Source organism: Macadamia integrifolia, unplaced genomic scaffold (assembly GCF_013358625.1).
Source record: "Macadamia integrifolia cultivar HAES 741 unplaced genomic scaffold, SCU_Mint_v3 scaffold1665, whole genome shotgun sequence".
Classification (NCBI taxonomy): Eukaryota; Viridiplantae; Streptophyta; class Magnoliopsida; order Proteales; family Proteaceae; genus Macadamia; species Macadamia integrifolia.
Genome location: NW_024868296.1, coordinates 16,778 through 31,061, shown reverse-complemented (window position 1 = coordinate 31,061; position 14,284 = coordinate 16,778). Strand labels below are relative to the sequence as shown.

General features: G+C 33.1%; 1 protein-coding gene across 1 annotated transcript; it reads right to left on the bottom strand.

The window, feature by feature from the left end:
- Positions 1–2,473: 2,473 nt before the first annotated feature.
- LOC122064476 (calcium-dependent protein kinase 8-like) lies at positions 2,474–6,506 on the bottom strand. Its single transcript, XM_042628180.1, has 8 exons — positions 5,454–6,506; positions 4,412–4,535; positions 4,190–4,333; positions 3,807–3,959; positions 3,536–3,651; positions 3,283–3,450; positions 2,783–3,013; positions 2,474–2,697 (listed from the first exon to the last, which is right to left on the bottom strand). The coding sequence occupies exons 1-8, from the start codon at positions 5,952–5,954 to the stop codon at positions 2,542–2,544; spliced, it is 1,593 nt and encodes a 530-aa protein (XP_042484114.1). The 5' UTR covers positions 5,955–6,506; the 3' UTR covers positions 2,474–2,541.
- Positions 6,507–14,284: the final 7,778 nt, after the last annotated feature.

Below are 14,284 nucleotides of genomic sequence, written 5' to 3'. Positions count from 1 at the left end.
TATACCATGAATTGATAAGGGTATGTTAGATTTTATATCTATTTTATTATATTTAAGTTTCAAAATGAGGTATTTTTTTTTTTTTTTATTATTGTCTTGTTATGGTGTGGGACCCTTGGGATCAAGATAATGGAAAATGGTCAATAATACCCTATGAGAACCCTAAGTACATTCATGGCCATTATCATGAGTGAAGAGGTGGGCAAATTGAATTGATTGGGTGAATTCTATTTGTGCAAATCAGCCTCCTATGAAAATAGATTTTTTTAATAGATTTTTAGAAGGTTTATTTTGTTACTTGATGATGAACTTTATTTTGTCTGAAATTACATGGGAATTAGGGATCATGGGATCTTCTCATCTATAAGGGCTCCTGTTAATGTCTACAGCCTTACCTATTGCTTTGCAGGAGAAACTGTTTCCAAGTTATGAACCTTTGATCAACATGTTGCAATCGTATACCACTATTTTAACATTATAAAAAAACTATACAAATTCATTTTAGATAATATTAGTCTGAGTCAAACGTATAATCCACTGTGTATTAGAGTGTTATCTTAAAACCATCAATGGTTCATTTGATCTGAACCTCATCAAATGAATAAGGGGTGACATGGATCAAGTGCCCACATCTTAAGTATCAAGCTGCACGAGAATTTAACCCCCAATAAAAAATAAATAAATAAAAAAACAAAATTGTCACACGTGAATGACATGAAACTAATTTTTTTTTTCCTTTTGAAAAGAAGAGGGACCCTCACACCACTCGTGTGCATTGGTATCTCAAGAGTACCTCACGATTTATCTAAAGGAATCGAATGGTCTAGGAGAAAAGAGCGTGTCAAAGAGTGTGAGAGGACATGTACTACCGATGATGTGTAGATAATCCCCCCCCTCTCAACTTTTTTTTTTTTTAAACTAAATTTTTTTAAATTTTAATACAGGAGAATTATTTGTGAAAATGAACAGCATGTGTTTTGTAAATTGTAACACGCTTTACATAAAAAATTAAAAGGGAACATAGGAAAGAGAACAAACTTCCTCCTAGTCCCCGGGCCTCTATCCCACTTTTATTTTGACAAATCATGCGAACTAACCAGTCAGTTTCTTTGCTTTTTTATCAAGTAAAAATTAAAAAACCTTTCTGCTTGATGGTCGATGTCCTAGTGTTCCACATCTATGGATGTAAACAGATCAAATTGAATATAACAGTACACATTTGCGTGGATCTGTATCTAATTAGTTTTCAACGGACTTAGATAATTTTGGGAATCGATTTTTGAATACGCATTATGATTTCACTATCTACATTGAATGTGGAGAATTGAAGAAAACGAAAATTCAATAAGATGAGAAGGTGACTTGTTGAATCCATTATCCCGCTAACATTTAATGTTGAAGGGGTGTCATATCTGAATTACATATATATGTTCTTATGTTTGTTTATGTTTATGTTTATGGTTTTTTTTTTCATTATTATTTTTTTTTTTTAGTTACTTGTAATTATATACCATGAATTGATAAGGGTATGTTAATATTATCAAATATTATTTAATCATAATTTTATAATCAGACATAAAAAAAAAGGGGGGATAATATTAAATTTCAAATTGAGATATTTGTAGTTTTTTACATTTGATTAGCTTTCAAATCGATTCAGTTAGTTTTTAGAACCAATTTTTCGAATAAGAATTCCCTAAACAAATGCAAACACAAATTTAATACGAATTTTCAAATATTCATTTACATCCTTAACTCCAATCCCATCCTCGGAAGAAGAATCAGAGCCTAGCATCCACAACCAAATATAGAGATAGGTACACTCAATTTTGAGGAAAGTAGCCATATATAGTTGTAGTTGGATATCTTTATCCTTAACCAACCCACATGAAAGAATTTACTCCAAGGCCCTATAACCCATTAATAGCATGTGTTTTTCTTTGTGCAACTAAATATAGAAATAGGTACGCTCAATTTGAAGGACAATAACCATATATAGTTATAGGTACCAATCAATCCTTTACCAACCCACATGAAAGAATTTACTCCAAGTCCCTATAACCCATTAATAGCATGTGTCTTTCTTTGTGCAACTAAATATAGAGATAGGTACACTCAATTTGAAGGACAGTAGCCATATATAGTTATGGGTACCACTCAATCCTTAACCAACCCACATGAAACACTCCCATGCAAGGTCCCTATAACCCAATAATGGCATTTTTTTGGGTAGAAATCCCATTGATGGAATCTTTGTCTGTGTGTGAGGTTATTCTAATAGTAACAACAAAGACAATTTGTTGATGAAAAACCTCACCACCAATCCAACTACTTTCCTCTCCTCCTACCCATAAATCAAGAGAAAATAAAAAGAAATTCAAGATTCCATAGGAGGGACAAAGTAGTTAAAAAGGAGTAGAAAGAAATGGGATTAAAAGGAAAAAAAAAAGGAGAAATTTGTAGACAAAGGAGAGGCAAAAAGAATTTCTTTCTTTACTCTTCATTTTTCACACTTTTTACTTCTTTTTTCATTAAAATGTTTCATCTACCCTCATTTGGTAACTGCAATGGTCCATCTTTCATCAATTTCATACTGAGACTATTGAACCGTTCTCGAGAATACTGCCTCGATGCTTTCCTCCAGTCTGTGCCTGCCTTCATCATGGTGGCGAATTCTTCATAACTAATTCGTCCATCCTGCAGTATAGTAGAATGATAGTCAGATTTTGAATACAAGAAACACATTGATGTATGGATGTGTGGGAAATGGCAAAACACCAACCTTGTCTGTGTCCACGTCGTGAATAATGGCATTGATGACTTCCTCACCATCAGAACCCAATTCATCGGCTAAAGCTTCCCGTAGTTCTTCAATTTCTATGTAACTACTCTGATTTTTATCAAAGAATGCAAAGGCTTTACGAAGATGATCATCATTCCCGACCTTTTTCATGTGTACTGCAACTGCAACAAACTCTCCATAATCGAGAGCCCCATCACCATCTACGTCACCCTGTAAAAACCAGTTTCGAATACTTTTAAATGAACAAAGGATCCGCTTCACATAATACAAACTAGAAGGATGTTAAAATAAGCCAACTGTCTTAATGACTCTCTCGGTAAATATCATTCACACAATCATCATCCATCAACAACCCACCAATATAAATCCAAATTACTGTTCTAGTTTTGATTAGAAGACTCTAAAATGAAACAAAAATTGCAAGGAAAATAAATTTAAATTTTCAAAAGAAGCTGAGGAAGACTATGGGATTTACTTACAGCCTGCATTAGAAACTCGATCTCTGCATCAGAGAATGGCTGTCCGACCATTCGAATTCCAGCTTTTAGCTGCTCAAGTTTGATCTTTCCAGTTTTTTCAGTGTCAAACATGTCAAATGTATCCTTTATCCCAGCCACTTCCTCCACTGACAAATGTTCCGCAATCACCTGTGGCAGTAAAATTTCAGTTCAGTGTTAACCAGCAAGGGACTCTAAGATTTGTACAGGACAACACCAAGCTTTGTATCCTTACCCTTAGGGCTCTTTTCTTGAGCTTGTTCATTACGGAGAATTGTCGGAGTCTTGCTCTGACATTCTCACCCAGGTTTACATTTGGAGCCTTCTTAGCATTTTGCAACCAATGATGATCTGCATCCAAAAGTTCGGGACAAAAAAGCTTCAAGCTTAAGCTTATACAGGTCATCACTTGGGCTTGCTTCAAAGCAAGTAATTCCTCATTTGTTTGAAAAGTTAAAAGTCCACTTAGATGAGACATTACTACGACTACAAGAATGGAACATTACCAAGCACTTGCTGAGCAGTCAACCGCCCCTTTGGGTCTGGATCAAGCATCCTCTTGACAAGGTCTTTTGCATGATCAGAGACTTTAGGCCAAGGGTCTCTCCTAAAATCTACAACCGAGCGAATAATAGCCTGTGCAACTCCTTGCTCAGTTTCTGCATGGAATCAGGATGCATACAAAGGTAAGGATGGGGGAACATAATAGAGCGATATAATGAACTTTAGATTCATTCTCAAGAATTTAGGAGACAGAAACATCTGATTGATATCACTCCCTCCCCTATCCCCTTGGAGGAAAACAACAATTTGGACTTGGTGGATAATCTGTATGGCTTCAGGTAATTACACTAGAAATATAGAAATTCTCTGAAATGAAGAGATGTACCTGCCCAGAAAGGTGGAACACCACATAATAAAATGTAAAGGATCACTCCAGCACTCCATACGTCAATCTCTGGGCCATACTTTCGCTTCAGAACCTCTGGAGCCATATAGTAAGGACTTCCAACTATCTCTGTAAACTCTTCACCTGTGGAGAATGATAAATCTTAGGTCACTGTATAGCAGATATTTTCATCAAACCATATGATACAGAAAGAAATATTACCTGGTTTAAAGAAAACTGATAACCCAAAGTCAATTGCCTTCAAGGGAGCTGTTTCCTTCTTATTTGCAAACAAAAAGTTCTCAGGTTTGAGGTCCCGATGCATCACCCCGTGTTTGTGACACATCTAAAACGCAATAAGGAGACAACTATCAATTTCCCAGGAACAAGTTGAACACAGAATAAACCAAATGTACAAATGCAAATGTCAAGTTTAAGAAAAAAGCAAGTACTATTATTAGTAGAACCAGAAAGGCAGTAACAGAAACTGGAAACCCTGACCTCATTCCTTTCTAATTATAAACTATTACAGGTCGAAACTTGTGAGGATTTCTAACTTTTCTGATTGCAAAACGAAATCAGTTTGGATGCTTTCACATCAAATAAAAGATCATGACTTCCCATTTCAGTACACAGTTACATATAATTGGTACCACAAGAGTGGAAAATGGAAGCAAGGCCAATAGAGTAGTTTCAAAGGACTAGGTAGGAAAAAGAAGAAAGAATATAGGATAACGAAGAACAAGTGACACGACTTCAGTGGGAACTTATGACAAAGAATCATGGATAATCCAGAAGATGATGCAGACTAAGGAAGAACTGTTATAGGAATACAAAGTTAGTCAAGTTTCCATTTTTGTTCTATTTGACATTTGAATAGGTATATCCCATCATGAGGAAGAATGTACGTTGGATGTGATCAGGAGACTCAGAGAAGGATTTCCATAAATAAATAGATAATTAAGAGAAAATCCCAAAGCAGATTCTGTGCAAAAAGGTGAGAACTTGAATTCAGAAATTAAAGATTGGATTTCCAGAAAACAAAAAATTAAAGCTACCTCAACCAAGATCCCCCCCATAAATAGCACGATCAAAATCCTAATTAAAATTAACTCCGGGACAAAGAATTGATCCTTTTTTATATTAAAACCCAAAATTTGTATCAAGTAACAAACAACTAAAATACCCACAATTAATCAAATCAAAGGAACCATCAATAATCAAATACATATTCATCGAAAAACAGAGATCGACAAGGACTAACCTGAACAACTTCAACGATGGTGCGAGTAACAATGGCGGCAGCCCGTTCGGTATAATGTCCCCTGGCAACGATTCGATCAAACAATTCACCACCTTCACATAACTCCATGACAAGATGGACGGCTTTATCATCCTCATAAGTATCCTTCAAGCTCACAATGTTTGGGTGTGGGGGCAAATGCTTCATGATCTCCACCTCTCTTCTCACATCCTCAATATCCACTGCAGTTCTCAGCTTCTTCTTGGAGATTGATTTGCAGGCAAATGCCTCCCCTGTCGTTTTATCAGTGCAGAGAAACGTAATCCCAAATTCACCTCTACCTAGCTCACGACCCAGTTCGTATCTGACCCCAAGGTCATTACCCGTTGGATCTTTCAAGACAAGCTTATTACCAACTCCGTTTCCATGTTTCCCAACATAATCAATAGCAAAAGGGTTGCCCTTCTTTTTCCCCTTTTTCTTCCCCGTCGAAATCACCGGTGTCACACAGCAATTCCCCATATTTCAGAGCTTATATTTACCCAATTTTTTTCGATCTCCAAACAAATCAAATTGCAAGATTTGAACGGGAGATCAAACCCAATATTAAGGAAGAATCCAATGTCGTCTAAGAACTTTCGAGGCTCTGGAAGCAGAAAACGCTGGAGAAACGAACAGAACAAGCTTTGTCTCCTAAAAATATTCAAAACCCTGGAAGCAACGAAGCAGCAGAATACGATAGATTTATTCACAGATCGAAAACCCACAAGATTTTCAGATTCTCTCACATAGGAAGAGCAATCTGAGGAAAACCCAGATGGGTTGAAGATCCGCAGGTGATTTAATGGAACAAAAGGAAGTGTATGAGAAGATGAGGTTGTAAATAGAAATTTAAGATGTGAAACACGTCACGAAGGAGAGAGGGTCAAAGCTCTTAGGCAGAAAAACCTCTCTCTTTAGGTTGTGTATCCCTTCTTTCCCGAGTCCGTCTATATCTTCTGTCCTGAACCAAATTTTTAGAGAGAGAAACAACAGAGGAGATCTCTCTCTCTTTCTCTCTCTCTTTCTCTCTCTTCCCAAAATGTCCAAACAAGAAGCTCCGATTTTTCCAGCATTAACAGAAACAGAAATTTTCCAATAAATGCCCCCTGTTTCTCTTCTGATACTTTTTGATGCCATTGAAATGTTTCTTACCATAATACCCCTTCCCCTATGAAATGACAGAAATATCCATGTGTTCTAGAAGAACAAACTGATTGGCTAAGTAACTCATCCCAAGGATAAGGAGAAAGATATGATATGACAGATAGGAGGCTGAAATTTTTGTCCTCTCATTTGAGGATTGGTTCTTTGGCCTGAAAATGGCTTGGGATTATAGTCTTTAAACTCGGATTGGTGGTTGAAGCAACAAGGACCTAACTTCTTTCTTAGGAGAAATGAGTCTATCTGGAAGCATGGCTTCTGCACCTTGATTAAGGGGATGAAATGATCACCCTATCCCTCACGAGAATCGAAAGTATACATCAAGTTGATAGTTCTGTGTTCACTCCCATTAGTCCACATGTTCCTTCCATTTGATTGTTCAAATGCAAATATTAATTCTATAAATTTTTATATTTCTTATTTATTAAAAAAAAAAATGGTTCTTCTAGAAATGATGAAAATAATTTCTTTACGTACATGGAAAGTTGATTTAGTTATTTTAGTTGTTAAATAGAAATAGGTACCTTTTGGATATAAATTATAGAAAACCACCTCAACCATATCGTTGTTTGCATTGAACTCTCCTCTTTGTATCTTCAGTAGTTCAAAAATTGCATAATTTTTTATTCGAAGTATTTCATAAATCTTTACTTTTTGTGATAAGAGGCTTTTATTTAAATGAAAAGTTAAATTAAACTCAATATGAATAAAAGATGATGTAGACAATGCATCCAAAGATTAAATGACAACTAAACTGTTACTTGGCATTTTTAGGTACTCAATAAAGAAATTGGCTTCTTTTCTTTTTTTATTTTTTCAAATTTCATAAGATTTTTTTTTTTTTGAAATTTTTTTTGCTCGACATCAAAGTACTATTTTCCTCTTACATGAGTTTTTTTTTGGATATCAATTATAAAAACTTACCTCGACCATATGGTTGATCATGCACTGGATTTTCACCTTGATTTTTTAGTGGTCTAAACTGCATTAATTTTTATTTAAATCATTTTCTAAAATTTTATTTTAATTAGATGGAAAAATTTAATATGAATAAAATTAAAGATGATGTAGACAATGTCTCCAAAGATTAAGTGACAATCAAACTCCCACTTGAAAGGTTTAACTATTCAATAAAGAAGCTGCCCTCTTCTTCTTCTTCTTTTTTTTTTTTTTTTTGAAAAAAAACTATCTCACACCATCAAAGTATCATTTCCCTCTCACATGAGATCTTTTTATTATTGCTTTCTCCTACATGACCATGTAGATCCCATATGGATGATTCCATTATCTGCACCACCATTGCTTTGCAACTGCAAATTCCTCCCCATGTTGGTGTCCTAAGGAATCTCTCATTTTATTATATACTAAAAATATTAGTTTTATCAAAATGCTAATAAATGTGAATGCATCCCCTTCATTTTCACTTCTTGTTCCAATCATTTTATAGATATAATATAATATTTCTGATTGAAAACTGAAAAAAAAAAAAAAAAATCTCTAAGCATTGAGTATGAGATCACCTCATTATCTTATCTGAATATTGCATACAAATCTTGGGAAAATTAAATATATAAAGATGACTTAAATATATTGTAATAGGAGTGTGACATCATAGAAACTATGAGGTTAGCATTTTCATAAAACAAGTTTTATTATTTTTTTTATCGCTCTACAAAAAGCATAGCAAGGAAGATTTGAAAATCTTAACAAAGTGTGAAATGTATAGGGATGACCTCATAACCAAACAAAAGCAATGAAGAAAAGCAATGAGGGGGGTGGAAAATCTTGGTGGTGGTAATCAACAACCATATCGAACATTAAGATACTTAATGGAGTGATTTTCTATCCATTAGGTAGACTGTCATTAGTCACTTCTCCATTGAGGAGTTGGATACATGTTCACATTCTTAGTTCCTTACTAATACCATATGAAATGACTAATAGCATACGTGTCACAAAAACAAGAATAAAAATAGAGGATAGAATAATAACACCTAACGACTATAAAACAATGAACATAGTACGTACCAAAAATAATAATAAAAATAAAGAAAAAACCAATAAAATTTAGAGACTATAAAATAAGAGATCTAAATGTTTCAAAGTGAATTAAAAGGCAGAGATTGCTAATTAAAATAAATAAGGAGGCATGCCATATGGCGAAATCTATCCATGACCTATTAAAAATGATAACCTTTGGAAATACATTAATGTTTTTTTCATTCAAGTGAAAGAATGATGGATCCACCTAATCTATTAGTTGTAATGTGATTTCAATTAGATGCTATATGTCATTTTCTCTTAGATGATCAAGAAGGTGTCGCGTAAGTTTTGTTCTTTTAATTAAATTATTTTTTAATTAAAATTTTAATAATATTTTTATTTTATTTTTTTTCTAATTAATAAAAGTTTACTAAAACCAAGCAATACTGAAGAAATTGACCAAATTTAGATTTAGATTATTTTCTTATGTCTAACTCACAATAAATCTCAGATAAATCTACACAAAATTATTTTTATCTATCATATGTATTTCAAAATACTACATGAAAATTCTTATTCTTTGGCTAGTTGGTGAAAGGTCAATAAAAGTATATGAAAAAGAATTAGGTCCCATATGGTATGCTTTCTAGGTATGATCTATGAAAAATGGAAAAAAATGAAAGTTATTAAAATTCATATAATGGAATTAACCAAAACATCCTCACTTTTCCCCCACATTTCAAAAGTGACATCTGCACAATCTATAAATCTAAAAACTTAGAAATTGTACATATACATATCACATCCCATTAGTTGCAAGGACCGCCACTATTTCATGGCAAATAATTTTGGAATGCAAAAAATTGACACATGCTTAGTATAGACCATGACTTATTTATCTAATGATCAAGATGAACCAAATCAACTACCTATGTTGGAAAAAATGGCTGAGAGAGGCATTTGTAAGGAAAAATATATATATATATATATATATATATTCCCTGGATTTTAGCATATCTCGATCCTGTAATCTGGTATCAGAGCCACGGTGGTGGTGGATTCGGTTTATATATATATATATATATATATATATTTGGGTGTGGGCGATGATAGGAATGGGAGCCTGGAGAGTGAAAACCTTCTATTTTAGAACTGAAAAACAAATTGCATCAACAAAAAGTATCTTTTAACCATCCCTCTCTTACCTCCTTTAATAATTATTTTGATTGCTTCCATATTTTTCTAACACATTTTTTAGCACCTAGCATTTAAAAGTAATGTCGCATACCGAAGCAGTCATGTTACAAAACTCCACCGTAATTTCCATTTTCTTTTGATACGATTTTCGTTAATCTATTATCCAAAATATATTTTTTGGCCTTTCTGTAATTAGTTTGGAATTTAACCTCTTGTTCACTCAAGCAAGACTGATGCTTATTTATTTTTTAACCCTGAAAAAATAAGTTTCAATCAAAATATGAGAAAGCATAATTAGAATGAATACTTATCAATCAAGAAGCCACATCATGAATCATGAAATGGGCCATCTTTTGAATTCTTGTCCTTTCAGAGCCATAGAAAATATAAAGGGTAAATGAATTATCAACCAAGATAACATTTACAATATCATAGAATGGATCATCATATGAATTATTGTCTTTTTTTTTTTTATATATATATATATATATATATTGTTAATTCATGTCTTTATGATGCTACAGAAATCATAATAGAAGTGAATTATCATTCAAGGAACCAAGCATGTACTGATACATGAAATTAAATGAACCATCTTTTGAATTCTTGTCCTCCTAAAGCTATTTAGAAAAACACAATAATAACAAAAGTGAAACTATCAATCAAGAAACCATGCACTGAATCATGTAAGGGCCATATTTTGATATCTTGTTTCCATTCTAAATACCTTCTTCTTCTTTTTTTTTTTTTTAAATGATCATTTCACATATCTTGATTAGGGTCCCAAGGTACACAAAATACAAGTCTTGTTTGGTTCTTATAATATATCTTCAGAAGTATACGTTAAAAAAAAAAAAAACTTTTCTAACTAATCCATATACATATACGTATAATAAATTTATTATACTCAAACTTGCTGACTATGGTCTTACAACCATTGTCGTTCTTACAAAAAAAAAAAAAAAAACCATTATCAAAAATCAAGATGGTTGAAAAGTAAGATCATTCAACTATATTAGATGAGAAAAAGAAAGTTATCCATTTACGAATATAGGCGAGCACGAAAAGATTACGCTGCCCTCTACCCCCATGCATTCAAGATGCCTTCGTGTGATCTCTCACCTTTCAAAGATTGTGATGTTTTGATAAATACATGGAATATGCAGCCCTCTGAATTAGACAATAGAAACAAAAGTTGCTTGACCAGCAGCCGGTGACGTTACCAAGTGTGGAATGGCAATCTCGTAATTTAAATTTCAGAAAGTGCAATGATTGACTGTCTACGTGTCCAATAACCAGTGGTCCAGACTCCAGTGAAATGGGAGACCTTCTAGAAGCTAATACTTTCAACGACTCCTACGTTGGGAATAACCAATTTACTTCGTACAGTCGAAATTACCCCTATCTTTCAGAAAAATGACAACATATCCTCGCCCCCATCATGAGGAAAATAGTGGGTAAATGAGAATATTCGAAAGGGTAATCACGTCAATAGAAAAATAATCCATTGTGTCCGCTTGAGGAAAAGATATAGATAACCGTTGTATTTAAAGAAGAAAAAGGAGTTTCTGTGGGACCCACAGGATTGGTAACCCCTTCAGATCCGGCCGGATTTAACAAAAAACAGATATGATTAAAATAGGTATTATTGTAATCTGAAAGGGCTTTTGTGTCAATAGAAATGTTTGAATGAAACCCCAGTTTGCCTCCCAATGAAGTGGTTGTTGGGTATTTTCGTCATTTCGAAAAGAGATCTGAAAATCCATCTCAGAAGGTTGTTGGGTGTCTCTCTCCTTAGAGCTGGGAGGAAAAACTGAATGATTTGAGTTGAAATATTCCATCTTCTAGAAGGTTTCAATTTCGCCTTGGGATTCCTTCTCAATTTGGCTTCAGTTTTCTCGAAGGTTTCAACTTTCTAAAAAAAATTTCAAATATCTAAACCGTTCAATTGGCATCGGTAATCTAATCACATGGGATACATGGCAATTGAATCATCTTTTGTGCTAATCGTGCGATGGATGCACCAATATGACCAATGGAAGGATGACATAAGTGATGGTCATACTGTTAGTATCATGGATCCGGCACATCTAATTGTCTGAGCATCTCGTGCAATAACGAAATGGACATGCGATAATTTGGTCCTAGGAACTCTTTGTCTTTCTTGACATGTGGGTCTACTGTATATGAATTGTGTGGCATCTCCTACACTCCCATTAACTTAATATGGACTTTACAAAAAAAAAAAAAAAAACTTAACATTGAAAATTCATTCTACATTGGTGGCGTGTAGATCTCCTTTATTTGAAAAACAATCCTATCTTATAGGATTTTCAACATTACAAAAATGAAGAAACATCCAAATTTTCCATCACCTATGACGGAGGAGGAGTTTTCTTCAGTGGGTGTCATTGCCTTGGGATGGGTATTGGAAAATGTGAAAGGGGTATTCTCAACTGCTTACCATAGGAGGTGAGTAATTAAGACCCTAGGATGGTGGATAAATCATTCGGCTCCACGGGAGGCAAAAAACTATCTTTGGAAATTTATCTTCGCTTATATGTTTGAGAAAGGGAAGGACATGCTAGCAACATGTACAATATTTTTCCATACTTTTATATAGATAATATTATTTTCTATGAAAACTCTATATTTTCCTATATGAGAGGCTTGAACTACTTAAGAGTATGACAATTTTTTGGATGAAGAATTTCATGAAATGGTTCTAAGCATGATCAAGTAATAAGAAGAATATGTTTTAATTTTCTTTTCTTTCAAAGAACTAGACGCTTTGTTGAAAAGTTTCTTTATCATATGTTTAAATTGCATCCATTATGAACGATAGTAATTAAAGTGGCCATTGTCTTTCTTAATCATTTTTGAGAAAACTTATAAGTTAAGCTTTTGTCAATTCATTGCATTTTTTTTTTTGTAGGACATTGCGTTAATATTTCATCATGTGACCTTTAAGAGTGACATTCTAGTTTCATGATCCATTATCATTCATCCTCATTAATATCCAAATGGTATTTTCTTAATTAAATGAAAATAAGAATATTTATGATTTCATTTTTGTGATCATTTTGAAAATTAAATGAAAAATTGAAACACAAGGTTGTTGGATTCCTATAAAACTCTTTTTCCTCTAACATAAAATCAAAGAAGTTTCATATTTTAATAAATCTTAATCATGCGTCACGCTATATGTTCGAAGAGAAAAGGTGGATCCTAGTAAGGATCCAAACTTTGGTTTAAATATGATAAATTGAAATTAAACATATAATTATTGGTTTAAAAAGTATTAAATTATTTCATATTTTTAGTAAAAAAATTGTAAATAGTATCGATTTATATTATATAACTATCAATGTAAAATTTTAGGTTTTTTTAATAGTATTTAAATGTTGTATTATTCAATTTATTATTATCAAAATCATTTTTTATTATTTCATAATTAAATTCAAATACTAATTACTTAATCTATGTGGTGTGATAAAAAAGGAAACATTCTATGATGCAAATTCTTGGGAGCTATGGAGCAGAGAAAAAGGCATAAGTTAAAAATGAAAATAGTGATGAGTTTATATGATAAACTTGTAGGCTTCTTTTGTTCCATGTAAAATGGTAAAAACGAACCAAAAAAAAAAAATGTACAAACTAGAAAAATTTATCAATACTTATTAAAAAAAATCAGCTTTAGAGAAAATCTTACAAGAAGACAAGTAGATTCATTGGAAAACAAATTGGGATGAGAACGTAAAATTTCGGATAAGAGATTTAAATATATTAGGATTAGTAGAAAGCCAAGTAACTCAGTCCACTTTCTCGCCTTTGTTATTCTTTATTTCTTTCTTTAATTTTTTTGGCTTTTTTTCCCCAATACCCTCCTTAAAGAAAAAAACCATCCTTTTATTTTTGTGCAAGAAGCCACACTAATAGGGTTCATCACACTTTAACTATATGAATGCTTTCAGCTTTTTGATAGATTTGTGTTCCATGGATTCCATTGTTGTAAAAATGCTTTTGAATATCTTAAAGCTCTTAAATAATATCAAATGTCTTATGCCAACTTGTTTTCTTTATTTCTTTCTTAGTTTCTTTTCATGGGCAATTACCATTACTCTTCTACACTTAGCCTATATTTACTAAAACTCCCTTACTTCTAACTTTTTCTTGTTACTTTCCTATTTTTACATTTTCACATCTCCTTTCCCCCTGTTCTTATTATATACGACCCAGATAACCTTTGCATTTTACTAGAAACTAGTACTCTTTTTCCTCATCCCTTCTCTTCCCCATCCTCTTCTTTGCTGCCCGAGCATCCATCTCTAAGAAGTAAATCTCCTCTTTTTGTATGTGAGTAAAAGAATGCCTATCAGCGGCTCAACTCAAGGATTCCCATGAAAACATATGTCCCAAGGATTTCATATGAAAAACTTTAATAATAAGTACAGGGGAGTGATAGTAAT